At 38.8% G+C, this 27787-nt stretch overlaps 1 protein-coding gene across 2 annotated transcripts in view; it reads left to right on the forward strand.

Moving 5' to 3' along the window:
- The window catches only part of CIP111 (Cam interacting protein 111), a 104229-nt gene that overhangs the window by 17008 nt on the left and 59434 nt on the right, over window positions 1-27787 (forward strand). For both annotated transcript variants that reach the window (XM_089790337.1, XM_089790336.1), the window contains exon 6: window positions 18712-18919. In XM_089790337.1, coding sequence (XP_089646463.1) covers window positions 18712-18919 — 208 coding nt within the window. The remainder of the gene's footprint in view (window positions 1-18711; window positions 18920-27787) is intronic.

Raw genomic sequence — 27787 nt, forward strand, 5'->3', positions numbered from 1 at the left:
TGATCTGATTGCTGTCTCTGATATTCAACTAAATGCGTGCAATGATAATGCTGGCCGTGTCTGAGGTAGTGATAAATATATTATATTATCTTCCTATCACTTATTGTCGTGAATGCTATTTCTGATCAGTCTTTATAAACTTGCAAATGTTTCTAATATCTCATAATGCGATGCAAATGCTATATCTGATTTCATTCCCCACTTAGATAGGGTGATATCGCTTATAGGAATATGTTTCTGTCTCTGATCTTTAGATATGTTCTTGCAACAATAACTATAATGATGTTTGTGATCTTGTCAATTTGCTCTTGAAACAATAGTGCTCTCTGATCATCACTTTCAAATTATACAATGATTTTATTCCAACAAGACTGATGCTCTACAGACAGATCCATTAAAGGATGCAAATAAGAGATCAAGGTTTCCGAAAAATGTGTTTTTCTTTCTTTGGAATAGTAAGTGAGAGTTCTGATATAAATCTGATCCTTATGCATGCAAGCTTGAGTTCTGATATAACTCTGATCCTTACATATGTCTGTATACCTGAAACACTGATCTCTGATTATCTTTAATTACTTTGTGAATAGGAAGAAAGTAGATGTACGAATGTAGATGTATTCAGTACAATTAATGATATTGTTCTTTGAAATTGCTGATCTGAAGAGAATAATGCATTTTAAAACATTTTTCATGATAAATCTGTGTGTAAGACTTGTATTCCCTCAGCCGTCGGTTTTATGTATTTGTAACACTTGCTATTCCTTGCACTACCCATTAAACTCAACCAGCAATACAATAACAACCTTGCAACCATAATCAAGTCCGTTGGTGAAACCAGGAGCCCTTCCATAAGCTTGTTTTTCCATATTCATTTCATTGTTTCCTTTGTCTCTGCTCTTCTTTAGGAGGTATGAAGGCCATTCTTGTTAATAATTTTCATGCACCGGAAACTCGCAAGTATTACTGCCCAGAAGCAGTACTGTCGGTACTTGCATCCAACGACTCTGAAATCCATTTTTTTATGAATAAATTCTAAAGGATGGCAGGATTTTCAGCTCTGATACCATTTGTAATGACCCCTTCTGGTCATTCCCTTATTTTCCCCATTTTATTCCTATACCTTTTTTTTGCCCTATTTTTCTCTCCAATAATTCCCTTCTCTCTTTTGATGAGTTGATATATATATGAGTGTACTCAAATAGTTATGTCCTTTCATATTAGATATATTAATAAAGTAATTATTAATTATATATTATTTTAATGAATATATATTATTATATTAATTATATATAAATTATTATTAATATTAATAAGACTTATTATAATATTATATTATTAATTTAAATAATATTATGTAATCTTATATTAAACATACCATTAGATTATTATATTAAATAATTATATATTATTATACATATTTTAGGTATATCTAAAATATGTATATCACATTAATATTATTTATCTTGTTCGTTATAATTAATATTTGTATCATCATAATAATTTAATAATAATATCATTATTATTATTATATATGTATATATATATATATATTATCAATATTTATTTATGTAAATTGTTAGAACTTGATGATTTAATTCTTTATTCTTTACTAAAACTTACTCCTAAATTGGGACATCACAAATAGCAATTGGAAATACTTCGCAGTTTATCTCTCCTTCAAGGATGTGAGTCGGGATTCATCGAAAACAGAGAGGAAATGGTGTATGAGTCGATAACTCGTGAGACTCTAATATAAAGTTAATTTGACTCATCGGCTTCCCAACAGTTACAAGAACCCATTCGAATATCTTTCAAATCGATATAAAAAGAAAAGAAGGAAGGAGGGAAAGAAAAGAAGAAAAATCAGAACTTAAAGGGTTATTGTTATTTTATTATCATTATATATTCTGTCCTACGTTCATGTGTACGTATTGATAAGGTGGCACCATTAGATTATGATTTATAATGTATTGGTGTCACCTTATTTTTATTTACATGTGTTCGTATTAGAGAATGTTTAATAATAATTAAATAATAATAATATTTGATAATTCTTTTAAAGGTAGAATTTATGTTTATTTTATACTATTTATTTTAATGTTCCCTTTATAGCTCATGCGGTTCCACCATGTAATATGTTGGCAAGTCCTAGTAATCTTGCCAAGATAGCTTTTAGGACAAACTTGTCCGTTCTACTGACTAGGCTTTTCGACCATCCCCTTCCGATGACCCCGTTTAGCAATGCTTCCCCTCTCTCTTCAGTCTTCTTCCTGCAATCAATCAAAACAACATTCTCGCCAAGACATCAATTCAAGATTTGTAAATTGTTAATTCAAAATCATCTAGTGACCGTTTAGATTTTCATCATCGTTAGAATGACTTTCTTCTCATGTTCATGAAAATATCTCATCATGATACATGAACTTCAACTAACTCATTTCACATGATCGGAAAAGATTAAATTGATACAACGACTATAATTAACTAACTCACTTTCTTATGATCGATACAATGACTATAATTAACTAACTCATTTTCACATGATCAGGAAGAAGTAAATTTATACAACGGCTATAATTAACTAACTCATTTTTACATGATCAGGAAGAAGTAAATTGATATAACGACTATAATTAACTAACTCATTTTAACATGATCAGGAAAAGAAATAAATCGATACAATGGCTAAAATTAACTAACTTGTTTCACATGATCAAAAATAAATTGTTTCAACGGCTATCATCAATTTAAAATTTTTGGGCAAAATTTGGGATGTAACATACCCACCCCCCTTAGATTTTTCATCATCCTCAATGAAAATAATAACAAATCTAATAGTACTTAATCAATCATATGAAAAAGGAAAATATTCAGTTTTCAATCTTAGAGAAAAGATAGGGATATCTTTAAAAAATATCATGATAATCTTCCCATGATATGATATGATAGATTTTAATGACGTCCACGAGACTAAAGTAGTCTATGGGACCCATGCAATCACCCTCCTGAGTCAGGAGCCAAACTAGTCAGTTGCAAAGTTTTGGTTAACTTGTCTCTTCTTCTCTGAATTTTGATAATCAAATCCACTGTTCTCTTCACTTGATCTTCCTCGAATAAATAGTTGAAGTCCTTGTTCTGCAGAATTTTTGTATAATCAGATCTGATGTCGTTGTAAGCCAGGCATTCCTTGACAAAGTGTTACTCTGTCTCAACTGTTCCCATATTGCAGAATAAACATGTTCTGACTGCCCACTCTTCCTTTGGAACTTGCCATCTACGAGTTTCACATCGCAGCTGATGTGAACTAGTTCTAATTTGTGCCATCAACATTTTTGCTTTCCAGTTAATAGGTGCCCTTATATAGGCCTTTTCATCATGACTAGAAGTGGGATTAAATTCTTTAATGTAATAAGATTTTTTTTGCCCTATGTGTCTTGTCCACAGAATATTGCAAAATTTTTCATTGACAAACTTCTTTATTTCTTTAATGTTATCCGGGCAAGTTTGGATGTTGATATCCCATTTTTGCATCCATTTGTCATTTTGTTTCATCCATGTGCTTTTCCGCCTCACAAGTTTTTCCTCTATTACCAACTTGGGCCAATGATGTGTTTCCAGACCTTGGGTTTTCTTTAAATAGCTTAGCATTCGGATCAATGCGACAGCTTCTAATGGAAAGGAACCCACCTCTGCCAAAAGGATTTCATACGGAACTGTGGTCTTGATTTTAAGATTGCATGTGATGAAGTGTTTTTGAATTCTTTCTACTTGCCGCCATTTCTGTTTGGACATACTACTGCCCCACACTTCACATCCGTATAGAATAACCGGAGTGACCAGCAAACCAAACAGAGTTTTCATGGTCGTCCAATCCCATAATTCTGCGTTCTTGCACTTGTTTTGTAAAGAGTATAATGCCTTCTAGCCCCCTTGGATCCTTTTCGATCTGCAAGTATCCCAGTTGAGTTTGTTATGAAAATCGATGCCCGAGTATTTGTACTCTTCCACAATCTCAAGGGGGCTATTTTCAAACAGAAACTTGTCTTGTATGCCCCTATTCTTCTTTAGTGAGAAGATCATAATTTTGGTTTTGCTAGTGTTAACTTGCATTCCTACATCATGACAAAAAATTTCTAATGCTTTCAAGTGCTCTTTCAAACCTTTAGCTGTTCTAGCAAGAATTATGAGATCATCTGCATATAAGAGCAATCTTATTACGAAGTGGGCCAGCTGCACCCCCTCACCATTGGTCTTGTTTATCCACTCTTCTAACTTGTCAATATAGAGCCCGAATAATGTTGGAGAAAGCGGACACCCTTGCTTAACCCTGATGTTGCTGTCAAAATCTTCTGATATACCTTCTGTCGTTCTAATTTTAGCTTTGACCTGCTCATATAATCTGTAAACTGCTGACCTAAGTTCTTTAGGGACTTTCAGCTCTACCATTCTATCCCATAGTTTATTACATGGCACTGTGTCAAAAGCTTTTTTAAAGTCCACAAAACAACAAAAAGCCTCGTTCCCCGGAGTGTCCCAAACTTTCTGTATCAAATGCCTGAGAGTGATGCCGTGATCTATAGTAGAGTGCTTGGGTCTAAAGCCTGCTTGCCCTTTTGCACATTTGCCTTCTGTTTCAGCCCAGTTGCTGATTTTTTGTTCTACCAAACTACCAAATAACTTGCTAAATAGTGGATTGATCATGATGGTTCGGTAATTAGAAGGATTGTTTATATCTCCACTTTTGTGGAGTGGGATCACCACACTTGTAGTCCATTTTACAGGGAAACCTTCTCTATTGACACTGTTGAAAATCTTAGTGATGTGTGGTGTAACGATTTCAGCACCCCATTTTAAGTATTCCGCTTGTTGCCCATCTATATCTTGCGCTTTACCAGCAGCTAACCTCCTTATGCCTTGAATAATATCATTTTCGCTGAATAACTCCCCTGTAGTCTCTGTTTCCATGGTACTACGCTCTCTTAGATCACATTCGTAGAGAGTCTTGGCATATTCCAGCCATTTGGTTCCTGTTATGTTATTCTCTATCTGAATTTTTCTCTGCTGAAGCTCTTTCCAAAATTTTCTGGTGTTGTTTTTACCAAGATTAATCAACTCTATTCTTCTCTTGTTCACATACTCTTCTTTCTTCTTTTTAATCAGTTGATCATACTCTTTTCTACTTTCTTTGTTCATGTTCTTTTTCCAATTCCTTTTTGCCATTTTGCACTCCTCATCAAACCAAGGATTGGCCGGAAAGGTGTTCTTGGCTTCTTTTGTGGCCCTAGATCTTTTACACTCCTCCAATGCTTTAATGATAGTAAGAACAAGATTATCCTTGTCCATGAAATGCTGTTTTTTAGACTCAAGATGGTTTCCCGGAACCCTAGACAGCCGCAAAAGAGAGTCTTGAAAAGTATCATGGTTTTTTTGTGTCATTAAAACTTTGCCAGTCGGAATCATCTTCCTCTTCTGTAAAGGTTTTGGGACAATATGTTGATCTTTAAAGTGAGTGGCCACCCTTATCAAGATGGGGTTATGATCAGATTTTAACTCTATGGGGCAATCTTCTATCTCAAAGTTAATTATCTTTGCGACATAGTCTTGCGAGCATACAACATAATCAACAACACTTTGTCCATTGTGTCTTTTGCATGTGATTCCTCTTGATTTAGGCCACTTTTCCATACCATTGCATATAACCATGTTGTATAGGCAGCATAAGCCTAGTAATTCAACACCAAAATGATTAATCTTTCCCATGCTATCCTGTGAAGATCTTTCCCATTTTTGTGTCCCTTCTTCTTCGAGCCAAACTGGATCTCTGCTTTCATTGTAACTCTCCTTAAGATTGAGAGTTTGGTTGTTTGCTGTTCTAGCATTGAAATCCCCTATTAACATTATTTCCCCTAAAGAGCTAAAGGCTGCTATGTCTTTTTTTAGTGCAACGAACGGGTCTTCTCGATCCAATCTATGTTTTTAATATATTTTTGAGCCTTTTGGAGCGAAGTAACATATAGCCACCTTTGTAGAAATTTGATTCTCTGTTATTTTTATCCAAATATACTACTTGTTTACATCTTTCTCTAAGTTTACAAATCTGCTCCAAGTTTCTTTTATCAGAACGGTGATTCCTCCATGCCCCTTACCATTATCTATCTTCTCATTCCACAGTGATACCTTCTTATACCCTTCAAAATCTGGAACCCTACATCCATCATGTTCATGAGTCTCGGTAAGCATAATGATGTCATTATCTTTAGCTATCGGCCCTAACCCAGGTCCTCTTCTCCAAGGATAACCTCTACAGTTCCAACTAACTATAGTTAAATGTTCCTAGGTGGGCCCGAGTTCCTATTTATTGCGTGTAATTTTGTCGCTGATTTGGGCTTTGCCATTTTGTAGCCACGCCCACTTGCCTTTTCCTCTTGCTGTTTTCACTTTTTCTCATTCCTTCCTCCTTTCTTCTTGCTGAGCTACGGTGAGGTCATCATCAAGATATATGTGTGTGCCTCTAAGAAACTTCCTCTTGCTGAAAATGTTATTTTTATCTCCTATATTCTTCATTGTCACTCTAACATGTCTATCTTTGCCTCCTCTAATCCATTTTCCGATTCTTTGAGCTTGTATGGTTGTTCCATGCCAGTCTAATTGGTCTTTAAAGAAGTCTTTAACTAAATCCATTGTTTTCTCCTGTTCTCCATAGTCTCGTAGCCCTTTGACAACGATATTTGTTGCTTTCTCATTTCTTTCTTTTTCCTCTCTAATCTGTCTCCGAACTTGTTTTTCTATGTTGTCAATAGGAGTGTTTGCTGGCCCCTTTACTATGTTAGCCCATGATCTAACTTCTTTGATCTGTTCTCTGAGTTGATTCTCTTTTATTTCCATATTGGCCATGGCATCTTGTATATTTTTCATTTGCGGGTTTTTGTCTGCTTTCGTAGCCTCTCCTTCTCCCGTAGTACTTGCTGCTGTCCTCTTTTCCCCTACTTCTTTCTTTAACAATAGTAATTCATACTCTCCTTTTTCCATATTAAATTGCAATTTTTGAATTTGTTCTCTAAGTGACTTGACCTCCGTTGCCAGCTTCCAGTTATCCTCAGTAACTCTTTTCATTGTGATACTTTCTATTTGGCTCCTCTCTTCAAGTGCCCACACCCTTTCCTTCATAGCTACTAAATCGTTCACAAAGATGTCTGGATACCACGTCATAGGTGTATCTTTTGTATACTGGTCCCACTGGACCTTGCACTGTGTTATTTCTTGATTTCATAAGTGTAGCTTATGTACCTCAAGTATTTTGAGTGGTTTTACCTCTACCACTCCTAGTAAGTTGGAATCGTTTGGAAGACAGAATCATTGTTGGACTTGAGATGTTACAGAAAATGGAAGAGCAGGTACTTCAGATTCGTCAGAGGTTAAAGGAAGCAAATGATAGACAGAAGAGTTATGCTGATGCCAAAAGGACACCCTGAGAATTCTTAGTAAGAGACAAGGTGTTGCTAAGGGTTAAACCTCATAAAAGTACTATCAAGTTTGGCAAGAATGCTAAGTTAGCCCCGAGATATGTAGGACCCTTTGAAGCTCTAAAGGTTGTCAACCCAGTGGCTTACAGGATTGTTTTAACACCAGCCCTTGCCATAAGTTGTAATTGTTTGGAAGATAGAATCAATGTTACAGGAAATGGAAGAGCAGGTACTTCAGATTCATCAGAGGTTAAAGGAAGCAAACGATAGATAGAAGAGTTATGTTGATGCCAAATGGACACCCAGAGAACTCTCAGTAAGAGACAAGGTGTTGCTAAGGGTTAAACCTCATAGAAGTACTATCAAGTTTGGCAAGAATGCTAAGTTAGCCCCGAGATATGTAGGACCCTTTGAAGTTCTAGAGGTTGTAAACCCAGTGGCTTACAAGATTGCTTTAACACCAGCCCTTGCCAGGGATATCTTTGAAAAATATCATGATAATCTTCCCACGTGGCATTATCTTCCGTATACTGGTCTCACTGGACCTTGCACTGTGTTATTTCTTGATTTTGTAATTGTAGCTTACATACCTTGAGTATTCTGAGCGGTTTTACCTCACCCCCTTAGATTTTTCATTGTCCTCGATGAAAATAATAAAAAATCTAATAGTACTTAATCAATCATATGAAAAAGGAAAATATTCAGTTTTCAATCTCAGAGAAAAAATAGGGATATCTTTGAAAAATATCATGATAATCTTCCCACGTGGCATTATCTTCCGTATACTGGTCCCACTGGACCTTGCACTGTGTTATTTCTCAATTTCATGAGCGTAGCTTATGTACCTTGAGTATTCTAAGTAGTTTTACCTCTACCACTCCTGGCTCTTGCACCTGCAATAATTTTCAATCAATCATATGATTATGGTGGGTAATGTACTTTTTAAGATAAGACACATGGAAGACGTCATGCATCCTAGCAAGGGCTGGTGGTAAAACAATCTTGTAAGCCACTGGGTTGACAATCTCTAGAACTTCAGAGGGTCCTACATATCTCGGGGCTCACTTAGCATTCTTGCCAAACTTGATAGTACTTATCTGAGGTTTAACTCTTAGCAACACCTTGTCTCTTACTGAGAATTCTCTGGGTGTCCTTTTGACATCAGCATAACTCTTTTGTCTATCGTTTGCTTCCTTTAACCTCTGACAAATTTGAAGTACCTGCTCTTCCATTTCCTATAACATTTTAGGTCCAACAATGTTTCTATCTTCCAAAAGATTCCAACTTACTGGAGTTTTGCACTTACGACCATAGAATGCCTCAAAAGGAGCCATTCTAATGGTGGACTGATAAGAATTATTATATGCAAACTCTACCAGAGGTAAGTATTTTTCCCATTGGTATTGTCGGTCCATACAGTATACTCTTAGGAGATCTTCTAATACTTGATTTACTCGTTCGGTTTGACCATCTGTCTCAGGATGATAGGCTGAACTAATATTCAATTTGGTACCTAAAGCTGTAAATAATGTCTGCCAGAATCTAGAAGTTATCCTAGTATCCCTATTTGAAATAATTTTCTTTGGAATCTCGTGTAATTTGAAAATCTCTTTTATAAATTTATGGGCAATTTCAGGTGCTCCATCAGATAAATTCCTTGGTATGAAATGGGCAACCTTAGTCAATCTATCATCTATGACCAAGATAGTGTTGTGTCGATTCCGAGTCATAGGTAACCCTTGCACAAAATCCATGGATATTACTTGCCACTTCCATTCGGGCACTTCATTTGGGTGCAACAGACCTGTTGGATACCGATGTTTTGCCCTTACCCTCTGGCATTCTAAACACCTTGCTACAAATTCAATTATTTCCTTCTGCATCCCCTTCTAGAAATATAAAGGTTTTATATCGAATAACATTTTTGTTACTCTTGGATGTCTTGAGTATGGAGCCGAGTGATATTCACCTAAAATCAACCTTCAGAGTTTAGGGTTATTAGGCACATAGATTCTGTGGTGATATCTTAATAATCCGTCTTCTTCTAAACTGAACTCTAAATACTTAGGACCCTGTGGATCTCTGATAAGAGCCATGCTGATTTCTGTATAAAACTCATCATTTTCCAGATGTTGTAAAATTTGGTCTCTCAACCTGAAATTTACCATAGTCATTGCCGAGATGTGTCTTCTCCGGCTTAGGGCATCAACCGCCTTGTTTTCCTTACCTTTAATGTAGCTTAAGTCAAACTCATAATCGGTTAAAAATTCCGTCCACCTCCTTTGTCTAGCATTAAGGTTCTGTTGGGTGAAAATATATTTTAAACTTTGGTGATCAGATCTAAGCTCAAAAGGTTTTCCAATTAAGTAATGTCTCCACATTTGCAAGGCATGCACTATTGTTGCTAATTCAAGATCATGGGGTGCGTAATTTTGTTCATAATTTTTCATTTTCCTAGACTCATTAGCAATGACTTGTTCTTCCTGCATTAACACACCCCCTAAACCTTCTCCTGATGCATCTGTTATAACTACGAACTGTTTCTGTGGATCAGGTACCCTCAGCATAGGTGCAATAGTCAATTTTTCTTTCAGAAACTCGAAGGCTGATTGACACTTTTCCATCCAAACAAATTTCTTTCCCTTTCTTTGAAGTGAAGTGATTGGATAGGCTATCCTCGAGAAATCTCTGACAAACTTTCTGTAGAATCCAACTAATCCCATGAAGCTTCTAACTTCGGATACATTTCTAGGTATGGGCCATTCCTTAATCGCTTTTATCTTAGATGGATCCACTGCTATACCTTGTGCTGAAATAATGTGCCCTAGATATTGAATCTCTTTTCGGTAAAAAGCACACTTAGATAATTTCCCATATAACTTGTGTTCTCTTAGTCTTTGTAGAACTATCTCTAAGTGCCTCTGATCTTCTTCTTCATTTTTGGAGTATATTAAAATGTCATCTATAAAGACCAATACAAACTTGTCCAGACAATCGTGAAATACATTGTTCATTAAATTCATGAAAGTTGCTGGGGCATTAGTTAATTTGAATGGCAGTACTGTGAACTCATAATGTCCATACCTAGTTCTGAATGCAGTTTTATGTATATCTTCATCTTTGATTCGCAGTTGATGGTAACCTAACCTTAAATCAAATTTTGAAAATACAATCACACCTTTCATTTGGTCAAAAAGATCATCTATCCTTGGCAATGGGTACCAATTTTTGATGGTGACTTTATTAAGCATCCTGTAATCTATACATAGTCTCATGGTTCCACCATTCTTTCTTACAAACAACATTGGGGCTCCCCATGGTGAGACACTAGGTCGAATCATCTTCTTATCTAACATATCCTACAGTTGAATCTATAATTCCATTAACTTTGTGGTGGTCATTTTATATGGGGTGCCGGATATGGGTTCCGCTCTTGGTACCAAGTCTATGGTAAAATCAAATGCCTGAGAAGGGGGTAGCCCAGGGAGTTCCTCAAGAAACACATCTTGATAATTTTTCAAATAGTGGTATTTTTCTTCGAAGGATTCTTTTAATTTTTGTCTGATTTCTCCATCTTCATAAATATAATCATCCCCATATGTGGTTGTTTTAGATTCCCTAGTATCCTCAATCCTAATTGCAAAAATTTCACAGCCTTTCCTCCCATATCTCTTAAGTTGCATTGCAGAAATTTGCTTTGATCTAATTTCATGTTTAATCCCTGAAATGCTTGTTGGTCTACTTTGATCACCCACACAATTTATAGTTTTGGCAAGACAATCTACCTTGGCCTTATGTTCATTGAGCCAATTAATTCCTATGATAATTTCATATGACCCTGGCGGTGCTACATATAAGTTTAATATTGTAGAGAAATTTGGAAACTCAACCCGAGCTTCAAACAGACATTGCTCCACCTTAGCCCTTTACTAGTTTGCATACTCAACTGTCCATAGTTTTGCCATAAAACCGGATCTTTTTGGGAATCTACTCAACAACCTAAGTGATATAAAGCATTCAGTTGCTCCAGTATCAATTAATATGGCCACAGGGTTTCCATATATCTTACCCGGAGTTTCAATGGAGCCTATCTGCTACTCTGCTTGCCTATTATCCAGGGCTGCATGAATCCTCTGTTGAAAAACTTGTTGCTGTTGCAGCAAAGGTGTACGCTATGGCTGGCTGATGCTAGGTTTATTAGGGCATTGTCTCATAAAATGATTCCCTCCGTAGTTATAACAACCTCCTTGTGGTCCCTTCTTCTCATTATTCCTGTCATTTTTATTTGCATAAAAATTACTTTTAACATCCCTTGCTACACTGCTTTTAAATTCATGTTTATGATTCTTATAATTCTTAAATTGCTTTTTCTGTGGTCCCAAGTCAGCACCTTCTGAATTCTATGTAGTTTTCCTTTTGTTGTCTCGGAGGGAATCGTCCTTTCTGATCTTGTGCTCCTGTCAGACAGCCTTTTCTAGAGCCTCTTCCATGGTTTGAGGAGCGAGAACATCGACAACTCCTATTCTATTATTTAATCCCATGATAAACTTCCTCACCTTTAGATTGGTGTCTTGCTGGTAAGGTGGCACATATTTAAGTAATCGTGTGAATCTCTTCTAATACTTATGCACTGACAGGTCCCCTTGTTTCAAGTTCTGAAAATCCAAGAGTTTCTGATCATAAAAGGTCTGGGGCAGCCAACATCTCCGAAATATGCTTACGAATTTCTTCGAGGTGATATTAGTGGTTCTAATGTTTTGCTCGACCTTTAGTGTTTCCCCACCAAGTTGCAGCTTCTCCAGTGAAATGATATATTCCCCATACAACATTTGAGGTCTCAGAGAAATTTCTAATCTTGAAATATTGCTCCATCTCGGTCAACCATGCTTTTGCTTCTTCTCCAGACTCAGAAGCAAAGAATTTAGGTGGTTTTATTTTTTTTATGTTTGCTGATAAATCAACCACTATTTTTTTCTTCTTTTGCTTTTCTGATCATTTGGGAGAGGGGGTTTTATTACGTTCAGAGACTTCTGTCTCTGCACTAAAAGTGGATGTGGTTTGCACTTCTTCACGGTTCTGCCCCATCTGGGCTGCCATTTCACTCATCCTCCTTTCAATAGTTTCTAATTTTAATTGTGTTTCTTGCAATATTTGGAGTAGTAGTTCATTGGAAGATTGAGGGTTCTCCGTATTATATCTTAGTTCTCTGTATTCCCACTGTTATTCATTTTTATGTTTAGGTTTCTTTTTCCACCTATTAATTTACAATTGTGTTATTTTGTGAAAGAAGAAATTTTACAAGCGAAAAAGTCTCACAACACATAATTTCAAATAACTTAATTTTATTTTCCATTGCTCGACTAAGCAATTTTATTTACAAATTTTTTTCTATTGAGGTAGTCCACATTCACACAACATTTTTATTCTTGCTTTACAGCATTACATTTTGGTTCAGACTGGTACATGTCTCGTATCATCCAAGACATATGAAAATGAAAAAGGGGGCTGCTATACTGAGCATTCCAGCTCTGTATCAGTTTGTTTCTATATGCCGCCTTCTTGGCAGGAGTCCATCTGACTCTCTCCTTTTTCATCCGCTGAATAGCTTGATTCATGGTTTCATTGTCTCGGGGCTTAGAACAACAATAGTCATATTTAGTCATGTTTCTAATAAGATAGGAAAAGATGGGATGCCAAGTTTTCTTATGGGGAGTTTTTTGTACTAACATCCAGTAGCCAATTTAGATTTCTATCAGGTTTCAAGAAGGTAGGGTGCCCTAGGTTCAGTGTCGAACTCAACGCTTTGATACCATATGTAACATATGAATTTTCTTAACCAAATTATACAATCATAATTAACTATTTTCAAGAGAATAATACTAAAAAGTAACTGAATTCCTTTCACATGACATTGATTTAAACCATTTGATTATAACTGTAAGTAAATCTACATAATTTTGAGATAGTAAACTATTTCTAATAATTCAATTGAAATCAAAATAACGGCTATCTAAAACAATTGAAATTCACAATAAAGTAAATGTTTTCTCTATCTTGAAAATGAAAATAACCATCTATCATTGAAGATAATAAGTGAAAGGAACATACTGTAAAAAATGGAAGAATTTCTTTAACTTGTTGTTGAAGCCTCGGCATTGGTGAGAGGAGAAGCATTGTCATAGGCTTAACCTCCCAACCGTGGACAATTACTTATCCCCACACATTCTAAATAAATAGAATGACCCTCCCTACCTCGAGGTCGGGATTGGGATGTTCATAAGTCCAGCCATTAGAGCAACCCAGTGGGTTGAAGTCCCAACAGTTATTCTCCAAAATAATTGAAGCATATGGACATTCAACAAGATCACATGTTTAGCACATTCGCCTAAATTCCACCTTGGCCAAGGGTTTTCCAATTGGGTCTACAAACCTGATCTCCACCACTCGATTTGACAACTTATACATATCTGGAACATGCATGAGCTTATGTAGTATTTTAATTTATTAATCAAATCTGATGTCATTATTTTCCTATGCAGACTCTCTACACCTCTTCACCTTCTCAGGCTACCACGCCAGTGATTCCCAGGTGCTCATGAGTCATATCCATCATTCACCTCTCCACCTATTATGGTATTATCGCCGGTAAATTCCTCGGTGTGGATTCATTATCATCTTAGCATGAAAGAAAGGAATGTATTATGTTTTGATCAAAATTATTATTCGAGATTATTGTGGCATGTTCTAGGTTGATACTCTAAGTTAAGAAACAAGATTATCAAGGAGATATTGAACAGAATAATTAAACAAGAATCTTCTCTTATCAAATCGATTTCAGACTAAAAGGGAAAAGGTGGCTTCAGTATTTAATTTAAAATTTAGCACATTCACATCTTGGATTGAGTTTAATTATAACTTGTTTTCAACTTTTGCCAGATTCCATCAGATAGACAAGCATATAGTCGGCATGGCAATGATAAGGATTATGCATACAGTCGACATAGCAAATGATAAGGATTATGCATATAGTCGGTATAGCAAAATGATAAGGATTATGCATACAGTTGGCATAGCAAATGATAAGGATTATGCATACAATCGGCATAGCAAATGATAAGGATTATGCATACAGTCGGCATATGAAAATATATTAAAATGTGCAAAGAAAAAGAAATACCCTTATGTGACTATTAATGTATTCTGCTACGGCAAGATATAGACCCGAGCCTAGCTTGATTTGTAGTTCTAAGGACGTGAGATTAATGTGTAAAGAAAATAGCAATCGGAAATACTTTGCAGTTTTTTTCTCCTTCAAGGATGTGAGCCGGGATTCATCGAAAACAAAGAGGAAATGGTGTATGAGTTGATTACTCATGAGACTCTAATATAAAGTTAGTTTAACTCATCGGCTTCCCAATAGTTACAAGAACCCCTTTGAATATCTTTCAAATCGATATAAAAAGAAAAGAAGGAAGGAGGGAAAGAAAAGAAGAAAAATCAAAAGTTAAAGGGTTATTGTTATTTTATTATCATTATATATTCTTTACTATGTTCATGTTTACGTATTGATAAGGTGGCACCATTAGATTATGATTTATAATGTATTGGTGTCACCTTATTTTTATTTACATGTGTTCATATTAGAGAATGTTTAATAATAATTAAATAATAATAATATTTGATAATTCTTTTAAAGGTAAGAATTTATGTTTATTTTATACTATTTATTTTAATGTTCCCTTTACAGCTCATGCCGTTCCACCATGTAATATGTTGTCAAGTCCTAGTAATCTTGCCAAGATAGCTTTTAGGACAAACCTATCGGTCTGATGATTGGGCTATTCGACCATCCCCTTCTAGTGACTCCGTTTAGCAATGCTTCCCCTCTCTCTTCAGTCTTCTTCCTGCAATCAATCAAAACAACATTCTCGGCAAGACATCAATTCAAGATTTATAAATTGTTAATTCAAAATCATCTAGTGACCGTTTAGATTTTCATCATTGTCAGAATAACTAACTTTCTTCTCATCTTCATGAAAATATCTCATCATCATACATGTACTTCAACTAACTCATTTCACATGATCAGAAAGAATTAAATTGATACGGCTATGATTAACTCACTCACTTTCTCATGATTGATACAACGGCTATAATTAACTAACTCATTTTCACATGATCAGGAAGAAGTAAATTGATACAACGGCTATAATTAACTAACTCATTTTCACATGATCAGGAAGAAGTAAATTGATACAACGGCTATAATTAACTAACTCATTTTCACATGATCAGGAAGAAGTAAATTGATATAACGGCTATAATTAACTAACTCATTTTAACATGATCAGGAAAAGAAATAAATCGATTCAACGGCTAAAATTAACTAACTTGTTCACATGATCAAAAATAAATTGTTTTCAACAGCTATCATCAATTTAAAATTTAGAACATTAAACTTGTTAAAAGTGGCATCATTTTCTCTGTCCATCCAAGTTCTCTTCTTTCCTTTCCCTTTATTGCGAGGCTTAATTGGGACAAATCCCTCCTTGTTTGCAAATCCCTTTGACATAGGGGCCTTGCCCTTATCATCCTTGGGGGCCGAAGAAGCAGAAACCAATGGATGAGAGAAATTATTCCGGGGGCATTTACGTTGTAAGTGCCCACAATCATGACATATCTGGCATCTAAAAGGTAGGGTTTCATAGTCCAATTTTTGAATCCATGAGGTAGAGCCCAAGCAGATTTCCATAGAGTTTGGCAGCAGATTATTAAGATCAACCTCAACACAAATCCGTGCATAAGAGATTACCTTACGATCTTGAGTCTATGTAGCCGAACCTACAGGTTTCCCAAGCAATAGCGAAATCGAGTGGAGAATATCCTCTCCAAAATTCCAGAGGTAGCCTTGGTAGACAAACCCACATTGGTACCCGAGAGGGGATCTCCTCAGCAAAATTAAATCCTATGTGCCAAGGTTTGATAAAGAGACCTACTTGGTTAAAGAAATATGGATTACCTTCAAACATCTTATTCCTGTTTGTCATATTCGAAAAATTTACCTGAAAATAGTTATTTGCACCCAAGAGAATCTCCATGTCCCCCTTAGGATTCCAAATCCGATGAGCCCATGATTGCAACATAGGAAGAGAGAGACGAAGGCCCAAAAACTTACAAATGAGTGCATGCTTGCTCCAGTATTCTACATCCTTCGAAATCTGCTCAGGTTGAACAACCAATACTAATCGATCATTTGATCTCTCTAGACACCCATTGACCTTTTTGATTCGCAAAATACCCTTCGAAGATGAAGCATCAACCCCCGTTGGAGGATTCTCAGCTTGGCCCTTGGCCCCCATTTGGCATCAGCATAGAGGATTCAGCCATTTCCATATCTGCAGATACAGGCTGAGACGAGGGGATCTCTGGTTGCCCCATGACCAAAACCCAAAAATACCTATCACCAAAATCTGAAAGCCCCTTAGCTTCAGTCAACAACACACAATCATGCACCACGCACCACTCAAAGTGCAGCAGCCCCACACCCAAGTTCAGCCCCAGCCGTCCCCGAACTTCAAGCTTCCACTAAAATCCCCACCCATCCCCCCACAGTCTCACCTCCCCACACTCCATGCACCGGCAACCAGCAACAGCCAGCAGCAGGGATGCCACACAGCCCGTGAGCAGCAACAGAAGACGCCAAGGCAAAGCGGGCTAGGGCATGCATACCCTAGCCGTCCGGGTCGCAGCACACAGCTCCATCACCATCTTCATTCCCCCGACAGATAGCAATATTGTGTATGACATGTGATCCATATTACAAAAGCATTAAGCTCTAATATCATCACATTTTAAAACCTTTCACAAGTTAGTTATTGTTTTATGGGTATCTGAATGCTGGACTCTTATATATCCTTTTAATCTTTGGTATTTTCATTTATTTCGTGCTATACAGTACACACAACAGAACCTTTTAAAGGTTTTTACAGATGAACTGGATGCAGTTGCCCCAACACGCAAGGATGGAAGTGAGGACCTATCTCAGATGCAATTGAACCAGAATGTAAAAATGCAACAAAGAAAATCAAGAACACACAGATAACAGATAACACTGCACGGTTAACCTGGGAAAAATCCTCTTGCTTGAGGGAAACAACCCAGCCCACAAAAGATGAACTCTTTATTTAGAATCTCAAAACAATTACAAAATTTCTGCTTATGATTGAAGTCTTCAAGACTAATCAATTAATAATTCTTTGCAAGAATCTGAGAATATCAAATGAAGTAGACTGATTACAAAATGACATACTGCACTGATGATTCACAAGTCACCTAATTTTGTCCAAAATTCTGATTATCTGATGACACTTGATTTCCCAGAACACGAGGAAACACAGTATCACAGGAAAAATATGCTTCACTCCTGAGAATCTTACCATAATCATCATAATCGCTGCATAATCAATAGTGAAAGGTCCTACAATGAGTATATTAAAACGCTTCATAACATCACTCACTCAAAACTTGAAAGCAGCAGCTCACTAAACTGATACTGTAAAAGAATCACCAGCTCAAACATAATAAAGAATACAAGAGGTCCGGCGATAATGAAGAGTCGAAACTAATAAATAATCGACGGTGGCCAAGACAAAAACGACGACTCCAGAAAATGAGTCATCAGCACAACATTTACTCTAGATAACAATAAACTCTGCCAGCTGTTTGCAATACCATGTCATTGCATATGGATGGAAAAATATACTCTTTGAATGCAAGGAAGCAATAGGAAGTCATTACAATATTAAGAGCCAAGAACAAAAGACAGGAACAGCTTTCATAGTTCGAGCACAGCTGAACCTTAATGAAAAATGGTGCAGAGAATAAGTAGCTATTGAACCAGGACCAAATAAGAACAAGAAGCAAACACACTGTCCAGATATCTTCTCAGCATATCATCAGAGATAAGAAGATTTCTATTTGTAGATACTAACTCAACATGTTTCCATCTGTTTAGATTCCATAGCTGTCTATTCATTTTATATTAGACAGATAGCAATATCGTGTATGACGTGTGATCTATATTACAAAAGCATTAAGCACTAATATCATCACATTTTAAGACCATTCACAAGTGAGTTATTGTTTTATGGGTATCTGATTGCTGGACTCTTATTTACCCTTTTAATCTTTGGGATTTTCATTTTTTTCATGCTATATACTACACACAAGATAACACCACCTTTTAAAGGTTTTTATAGATGAACTGGATGCAATTGCCCCAGCACGCAACGATGGAAGTGAAGGCCTCTCCCAGCGAATGGTGGCAGCACTGTTGGCTTTGATAGATGGAGTAGATAAAAATCATAGGATTCTCGTGATTGCAGCAACAAATCGTCCTGAATGTATTGATCCCGCTTTGAGGCGACCTGGACGACTTGATCGTGAATTTGAAATTGGTATGCTTGTATTAAGTTATTTCTAGACATTTTTATTTAGATATTTAAATTGAAAATGAATTTACAACCTGAAATATTGACAAAGTTCAACATAGAATTGCATATGGTAAAAATGCTATGCCCTGAGTCAGAAAACTGCATTAGTAGTTCTACTCGTAAGCCTTATGAATCTGAGTCTGAAAAATGAAAGAAATCTGCATTAAAGAAACCGGAATTTTGGACTAGAATCCTAATAGCTGAAAAACATGAAACTGGAACTACTTGAATGCTTGAAACTGTTGTAAAAACATAAGACTTGTGCAATTTAAAATCTGGAACTGAAAAAACCTAGAAGAATTCCAAATCTGAAACTTATTTATTTTATATCTTTTGAAAGCCAGGGAAAAATTAGATCTTATAGAGATGACAGAGGGCAGCTTTTTTGAGAAGGTTTGGCCATTGCTTCAGGCCATTCAAGAAGAGTAGCATCCTTGTTAAGGCCTGAAATGGTCTGAAATGTGTGCTTGTATTTACTTATCTGAAAAAGAAATGTGTGCTTGTATTTAATATCTTTTGAAGGGCAGGAATAGAACATCTTAAGTATTACCTAGAAAATCAGATCTTATAGATGACCGAAGGGAGCTTTATTGAGAAGGTTTGGAGTCTTTGGACATTGCCATTCAAGAAGACTATTGTCCTTCCCAAGAGTTGAGGTTTAATAGCGTCAGTCGGATAAACTTATATATAATTATATATGAGATATAATTTATATATGTGTTCATTATATTTGAGATATATGTTTATTGTTTTATGGGAGAAATTAATATATATAATTTCATCATAGCCGATGATCCGATGGTCAAGATCTACTATTATATCGTCCTGTTGCCATATCTACACTATATACAGGGTGCAGATATAGTCGCCCCTGCATGCTTTCTATATAGCCCAGCCCAAAGCGTGCGTGGATCTGAATCTGATCTGGACCCTTTTACCCTTTACCCTTTACCCTTTATAATAGTAGGGGTAGGGGCCCCTTCTATATTATTGTAGGGGTAGGGCCCTTTATAATAGTAGGGCACTCCCACTCCATATGGAGAGGTTATGATGCATATTTCTCCAAGCAGCCATTCACCTTTAGAACTATTATAGGCTGAGAGTGAGTCGGGGTCCCATAGAATTTTAGGGCAGCAGGTTCAATCTTGATAGACAGATCAATCTGATAGTCATCCATCTATGGTCTATAATAAACCCTACAAAATCTATTCCCACCCAAGGCCCCATGAACACCCCCCGACCCCTCTTTCTATAGTTGCCCCATTATTGGTGCTGCTTCCGTTACTGCCTCTCCTCCAACCATAGCTACGGATGATGTCTTTCTAACTGGTTAAATAAATGCTGCTCAAACTCGAAGAAGCTATCAATATCTTAACCAATCCATATACCTGTATATAATGAATGCCCATATAAATAGTAGGTCCCATAAAATAGTAGGGGCTTAAATGGATGCTCGGTTAACTGGTGAAAGGTCACTCCAGTCCACTGCTGGCTTTGCTCTTGCCTTTGCTACCACCCTTTCCCCCCCACCCAGCTTACTTTCACTCCCATAGAATAGTAGGGGCTATCTTGCCCAAATAATGGCTATGCCCCACCCTATTATTGGTGGTGGACCAACTCTGCATAATTGGTGCTTCCTCGATTGGAACAACTGAGTCAAGGTAAACAACAAGCACTGAATCTGCTCGGGCAAATGAATCGACGGGTTATTAAACTAGGAGGGATGTTGGGCAAGGATCTGGCATAGGGTCTAGAGGCTCTACCCATATATCCACTTAAGCCTCTGCTATGGGTGCTACCTATACTAAATTGCCTTTGTCTCTGCTGTTGGGTCGATAAGGTAAACAGGCTATGGGACTGGAATTGAGTGATCCCTACTATCTAAAAGGGCCCTACCTAAAATTTTATGGGCTATGGGGGAATTGAATGGAGGAGGAAAGCTGGGACTACTACTGGGTATCAATTTGCGATTGGCACTACCTTTCACTCTGCTACTATTGTCCCTGCTCACTTGGAACTTGCTTTTGTAACTTGGTCAACGGGTTCTAGATGATTGATTCGTATATAAGAGATAGAGATAGTCAACTCTTTTTCTTACTTAGAAAGAACAAAATCACTTGCAAACCTCAAATTTCCCTAGGTTAGGGCCTTGCGTGATTTGGGAACGGAGAGGGGACCCATTGCACGATTGGGCCCTACCCTAGAATTTATGGGCTATGGGATCCATGGACAATCACAGAAGTGGATGTTTGGGCGCCAACCACTACTGTGGATTATTTGGTGTGGGCCTAATGTAAAGGGAGGGAGTGTAGACTCTGTTTACGAATGCCGTCAGTATCTGCCTAGATAGGCCCAACCTTCATTCAACGGATAGACTAGTAGAAAGGGTTAGCTTGTATATCCAACATTCCCTCGAACCCACTATTCTAAAGGGAAGTAACGAGCTAAACCAAGGAATTCCCTAATATGAGCTAGTAGCTGGCCAACCCTAGCTTGAAGATCACAGGATAGGAGGTTGCTAGTTTATCAGCCTTTATAGAGGTGGGAGAAAGTTCTTGTTGTGAGATTCGGTAAAGCACAAAGCAGAGCAGGGCCCTTTTATGGTGAGGGAGTGATTCAAGATTGATCGATCATGTCAATCTTCACAACCAGGACACCTAATACCCCTTTATACTATAATATTAGCCCATAGAATAGTAGGGGCCTAAAAATAGATAGAGCCTCGACCCAATGCAAGATGCCCTATCTATTTTTTGGCCCCTACTATTCTATGGGCACTGTGTCATTATCCCACCCAACCCCTACCATTTTATAGGCATTCTCTGGTAGTGGGTGACCAATAACAGTACACCCAACAAGATGGTTCCAATATCCCACATTACTACTTATCGGTGGGCAGCTATAACATGCTGCTCTAACTGTGGGTGAGGACTACTTGGGATAATGAGGACTACCTAATCTGCTAGAATGAGTGATGCACCATGGGATAATGCCACTACGATTATACCACCCATTGCTTTCTGCCTTACCGATAGAACACACCGGCTCTGCCTCTAACTAGTTAGTGTGGGGGAGGTAACGTGTAATGTAAGCATCTTTCGGGGGCCATAGAAATCCCTGTAGCTCATTCTAAAATGCAATTTGCCCCTCCGCCCCGATTTACCAATGTCCACTAACTGCCCCAGGATCCCTTTGGGTATAGCCTAATACCCCCCTAGGGGGAAGTAGAGGCCTACATAAAGATTGTCTTGCCTGTTCCAACAATCACCAATATACTACCTTTACTTCCCACTAGCCTTAAGACGTGGGTCCCTCCCTTTAGAATAGTAGGGTGCCTGTAGGGGCCCTTTAAGGTTCTAGGGCCATGCAAAGTTGTTCTAAGCGAGAAAAATTCCTGGCTACATCCTCCATTTATGCTCTATCCCTAGGAGGATGTACTGCTCCTTATGCAAAAAGGTTGGCATGTAACTATCCTCGTCCCAATGTAGGAGTCCAGAGCCCTACTACTATAAAGGGTGCCTTGTATAATAGTAGGGGCCTACTGATGCACCATATGGGATTTGAACCCATACCACCAGATGGAAGGTGCATCACATTGATCATTACGTCACATCATTGGGAGGAATTCCATCCAAACTGTATGAATTCCTTTCTCCGAGTAGGCTTGTTGGCCAATCAAGAAAGAAAAACCAACCAAATAAAATAAATGCCCGCCTCTTTTCTCGACCTCACCACCTCTACAGTGCGACACATCTTGTTTATCCTGTCAATTCATCATCATGGGAAACCATCCCTTGCTTTTATGCACAATCACGAACTTTCAAATTATATGGTCGTACAGGCAACTATAGGTAGGACGACTCCATCCCCGACCCCCAGGCTAGTAACTATAATCAAGGAGGGCAATCTTTTATTGCGTTGTTGGCCGGTAATCACTATTTTCTTTTTTAGGGACGCCCGGAAGGCTAACAAAGGATGGCAATAGGTCGTAGCGTAGCAGCTATTTCCGCTCAGCAACCTCCTATTCTATGGGCGGAAGCTAGATTAGATTGAACTAGTTGAGCCCAACATCTTATGCCCTCCCTTCTTCTAGTTGTCTCCTTGTCTCCTCCTTCGTCGAGGTAAAGTTGTCTATTGGATGGTGGTAATAGCTCCATGGGTGAGACGAACTGGCTTAAATGACCTGAACTACCTATAGAATAGTAGGGCTGCTATATCTCCCACAATAATCTATTTCATGGGCCGATGGGCTATTTTCTTCTTCTCAGTATCCGACCTATACCCTAGTTAACCATACCTCCCTTCAATGTCTTCATCCATCCACCCACCTTAGAATAGTAGGGTCCTTAAAATGTAGGGGGGAATAGTAAGGCTCCCTGCTGCCCCAACTATAGACCCTACAATTCTATGGGGACCTTTGTAGGCATCTCGATTCCCTATATAGTGTGGGGTAACATGCCAACTATCCCCGCCCTATTCTATTCTTTAGGCGCATGGGCCCCCTACCCTAGCCTAAAATTTTATGGATATGGGCAAAATGGGCATTTTATGTGGGCCCCTAGAATTTTATGGGGGCCCCTACCCTAGCCCTAGCCCTATAATTTTAGGTTAGGTATGGTATGGGGGACCCCACATTATATAGGGAATCGACACCACTCTTCAAATAGTTGGGGGCATGCATGCAGAGGTAGGGTGCATTAGAACTAGAGTTTCCAACAGCTAGTTTCTCGAGAACTATTCTTCCCACCCTCCCAGTTGCCCCGCGTAGTCAGTATCTTAAAATAGTAGGGGCCCTACCTTGAGAATAGTAGGGGCCAAGGTTGCCCAACAGGGCAGATAGTTGGGCCCCTACCATTCTATAGGGGGGGCATAGTGCATGCAGGCTAATTAATGGCAAAATTATAGGCCTAGTCGCAGATATCTAGATCAAGAGCCATACCCATCATATCCACTAGTAGCAATAGGACCAGCAGCCCGGATCTGGAAGTCTATCCAGTCAAAGTAACCCGAATAATAGCACCCATTGCTTGCCAGGGGTGTTCATGTGGTCCTTCAAAATAGTACGGTTTAGAGCATCGACGGGATTAATTTTTCAATTTGGACTAGGAATTGGGTACGGATCTGGAGCGAAAATGACTAAATCAATTCTTAATGGTTCTGAAAATTGACTGATACGGTAGGACTGGAGTTGGCTATGTAACTACCTAGGCTACACCACAGTAGCTGCTTCCGAACAAAACGACAGTAGATCGCTCCTTTTATGGGTGGGCAATTGATTGAACCTACATCTATCTATAGTTAGTGGCTCTCGCCCCTAGATACAGATATTGATACAACTTCTTGGTGCCCATTCCACCTATCTCCAGGGGTGATGAAGGGGTGGGTGAGGTAATTTTAGGCTACCCCGGCCTTGGAGATAGCAATTCTAGGTGATCCGTATCTATGTCGATCCTAAGGAGCTGGGGAAACCCAGATGAGAGAAGTATTGCTGGATTCCAGTGCTTCGTCTGCATGCAGAGTGAGAGAAATGGAGCTAGCAATCAATCGAATACAAACTCTCCAGTTATGGATCCAACAACTCTCCTTACCTAGATGTTTATTCGCTTTGATTGAAAGTCAATAAAACAATCTTTTTGATGCCCTCTCGAGCTTAAGCCCTTAGAATAGTAGGGTTGGATCCTGCCACATCCTTATTTATTTGCCATGGATTCATCAGGTGGGTCTTGTCTCCTCCCGACACACAATGGTCGTTTTCCAGGCGGGGGGAAGGAATAAACAGATGAATCCCTTGCTTCAGTTGACCTAAAACCCTCCCTGTCTTCGATGGATCACCTATTGAGGCCTATAGGGGACTTGTGCATGTAGAGTATTCGATTCCCTTGTCCATGCATGGGTTAGTGGTGGATTCTTAGCATTTGGGCCCCACCCCCCCTTCGAATCCTCGCAACTAGAACAATTGAGGGATTTGGGTTCGATTCGTCCTCGTGGATAAAAGATATGCACAACATAAATTCAATACATAACATTGTGGGGTACCAACCTTTCGAAGCAATCAACCATCTAAACCAGTCCAAGCCCTAACCAACAACTACTAATACTGATAGTTACAGCTAACACCCGGTCCAATTAAGCTTGTTGCCCTTAATGAGGAAGGGCCCTATCCATTGTTGTTGCCCTTTGCATGCACCAACACTATAGTTATATAAAAAAACCTATTTTATAGGAATCAAACTATAGTTGGGCTTAGATTAATTGTGGGAGATATAAGGGGTTTAGTGAAGGACTCCTGGCCCCTACTATCTATAGGGATTAGTTCAAGTTCTGGGGCTAAAGTTCCCTCTTGCCCATGAAAACCCCCAAGCATCCTTCCCTCAACAGTCTGCATAATCAAAGCATCCTTCCTGTGCCTAATGAAACTAAGGCAACAACTATAGAGTAGAGTAGAGTAAAGGGCAACTTTCACGACCATCCATCCCTCTCTCATAAAAAAGAAGTTTAGATCGAGGTGAAGGGAGGCTCTCGGAGGCGAAGGGAGGATCTCCTACCACACTTGCAATAGATAATAGTCAACGAGGAGATCTCACTGTTTAAGATATCTAGTGTTTTTCTGTTTTGCTGTCCTAACTAACTTCTTTCCATCCATCGGTCAAGTTCTCTGACAATCTATCTCTCCTATAGTTCAGTCCCCCCCTTCTATCTATAGTAGGGCCCATAGCAATAATCTGCAATAATATGCCCATACCTATAAAATTCTAGGGGGGGCTAAGCCCATACCGTAAAATTCTAGGTCTGGGGAGGACCATACCATAAAATTCTAGGGCTAGTCCATACCATACCTAACCATACCTAAAAATTATAGGGCTAGGGCGGCAGCCAACTCTCTTTTCCATTATTGACAACAAACACCATTAATGTAACAATTCTAGATCAATAGATAGTTGCCGAATTCAATACGTGATACACTCAACCCAACCTTCCTACCCCACCCCTGTTGCGGGCTGTCAAGCATGTGTAGTATAGAATATGCCTTTTGCCCTTAGCCCTTAGCCCTTAAAAATATAGGGTAGGATAGGCTAGGCCTGTCAACTATCTTTCAATAATAGAATAGTAGGGCACTCCTGCACGCACTAGTTGATTGAAAAATTCATCCCCGATGCAAAAATGAAAAAGGGGGCGGGTGGGATGCATCCTATAATTCTATGGCCCGACCCCTACAATAATCTATCCCCTACCCCTACATTTATAAGGGATAAGGGAAGGGCTAACCTTGCCCTACCCTACCCTACCCTATAAAAGACTGGGGAATGGGAAATGGGTAGCGGCACACACGCCCCATAGGGCCAATTCGACAAGATATCAATAGACTTGAGCTCATACAATACTTTGATCTCAGGGCCAAACGAGAGAACAAAAGCAGAAGTATAAAAGAGTGGGGAAGAGCTCAACCTGACCATAGAATAGTAGGGCTGCCCATAGAATAATAGGGCTTGGGAGAGATGTTCCAAAAACTGCCCGTAGGGCTCCCCCAAAAGCTTTTGGCGAAGAAGAATTGTTCTAGCGAAAGGACAAGTTCTAATAGAGTAGGGGCTATGCTACAGGAAGAAGTCGGGGTCCAGTTGAATTCAATTTGTGGTTTGCGGAATAATAGAATAGAATTATAGTAACCTTTAGAATAGTAGGGGCTGCCAATAGACTCTTACTGAGTTTTTTTCATGGATGAACCATGTTCGGAGCCCCATCTGCTGTTGTGTTGCCGACGAATTCTCCCAATGTTTCTGTCACGGCAATTTCGTGAATGCTATTCCGATCTAAGTGGTTTGATTCCGTGTCTCGTGCTGGGAGCAGTATCCTTCTCTTCATTCCAAACTCAAGAATATGATTGATACGATTCATTGGTCTGTACATCTCTCCCCTCACTTTCTTGTACTCCCTTGTTCTCCAGATGCAATCTGATTCCTCCATGGCCGAATTCCAATTCGTGCGAACCATTTGATGGCTTCCTCATGAGAACATCAATTTGTACATGGGTCCAGATGGTATCTCCTCATTCTTTGTTGTATTGACCACATTCTAATCCCTATTTGCTTTCTAGCAGGCTGGTCCAATATAGAAAGTTATGGGAAACAGTATGTTATGGAATATCCAATTTTCTAATTTCACATGATTGCCATGTCTCGCATGCTGAATCTTTTACTACTCCATATTCTTCTTGAAAGCATGCTAATCCCTATGTTGTGTGGAGCTGAGCACCTTCTATTCGCTGGGAGTTGGAGCCCTTTACAGGAGCCTTGTGCAATAAACCCCCTAGGGCAGTCCTCCGTAAGGCTCTCGGGAAGAAGGGTAGTCTTGTGTGTGGGCATGGCATTCCCAAACCGACATCCATCTATGTCTTGGGATCGTGGGGTACTTCGGGTAGTGGGTACCTCACATGACCCGCCTACTTGAGTATTGTATGGATATGCGGGAAAGGGTGCTCCCTGCAGGCAGGGGGTCCGACTTTGAGAATTCGGGGCAAGGTGCAGACACACTTGCGCCGATTCTACCGGGTGATGGCTACAAGGTGAGGGAGAGAAAGGAAACTGCACCTGGCCAAGGATGGACGTAAACTCGGTTGCTATTGCAAAGGGGGGATAATCGTCCTGGTCCTTGAAAAAACCCGTTGTCCGTATGCCCTATAGATAGTAGGGATTATTGCCGATTCCCTCTTGGCAAGGAGAGAGGAGTTGCTGAAACGAAATGGACTAGTATGATTACGAAGAGAGACTGGCCGCAAAGAGCCTACTATCTATAGGGTCGAGTTATGGCCCTTACTATCTATAGGCCTTACCCCCC

The sequence above is a fragment of the Cupressus sempervirens genome, chromosome 1 (assembly GCF_028749045.1).
Source record: "Cupressus sempervirens isolate cs-2001-9-10 chromosome 1, ASM2874904v1, whole genome shotgun sequence".
Classification (NCBI taxonomy): Eukaryota; Viridiplantae; Streptophyta; class Pinopsida; order Cupressales; family Cupressaceae; genus Cupressus; species Cupressus sempervirens.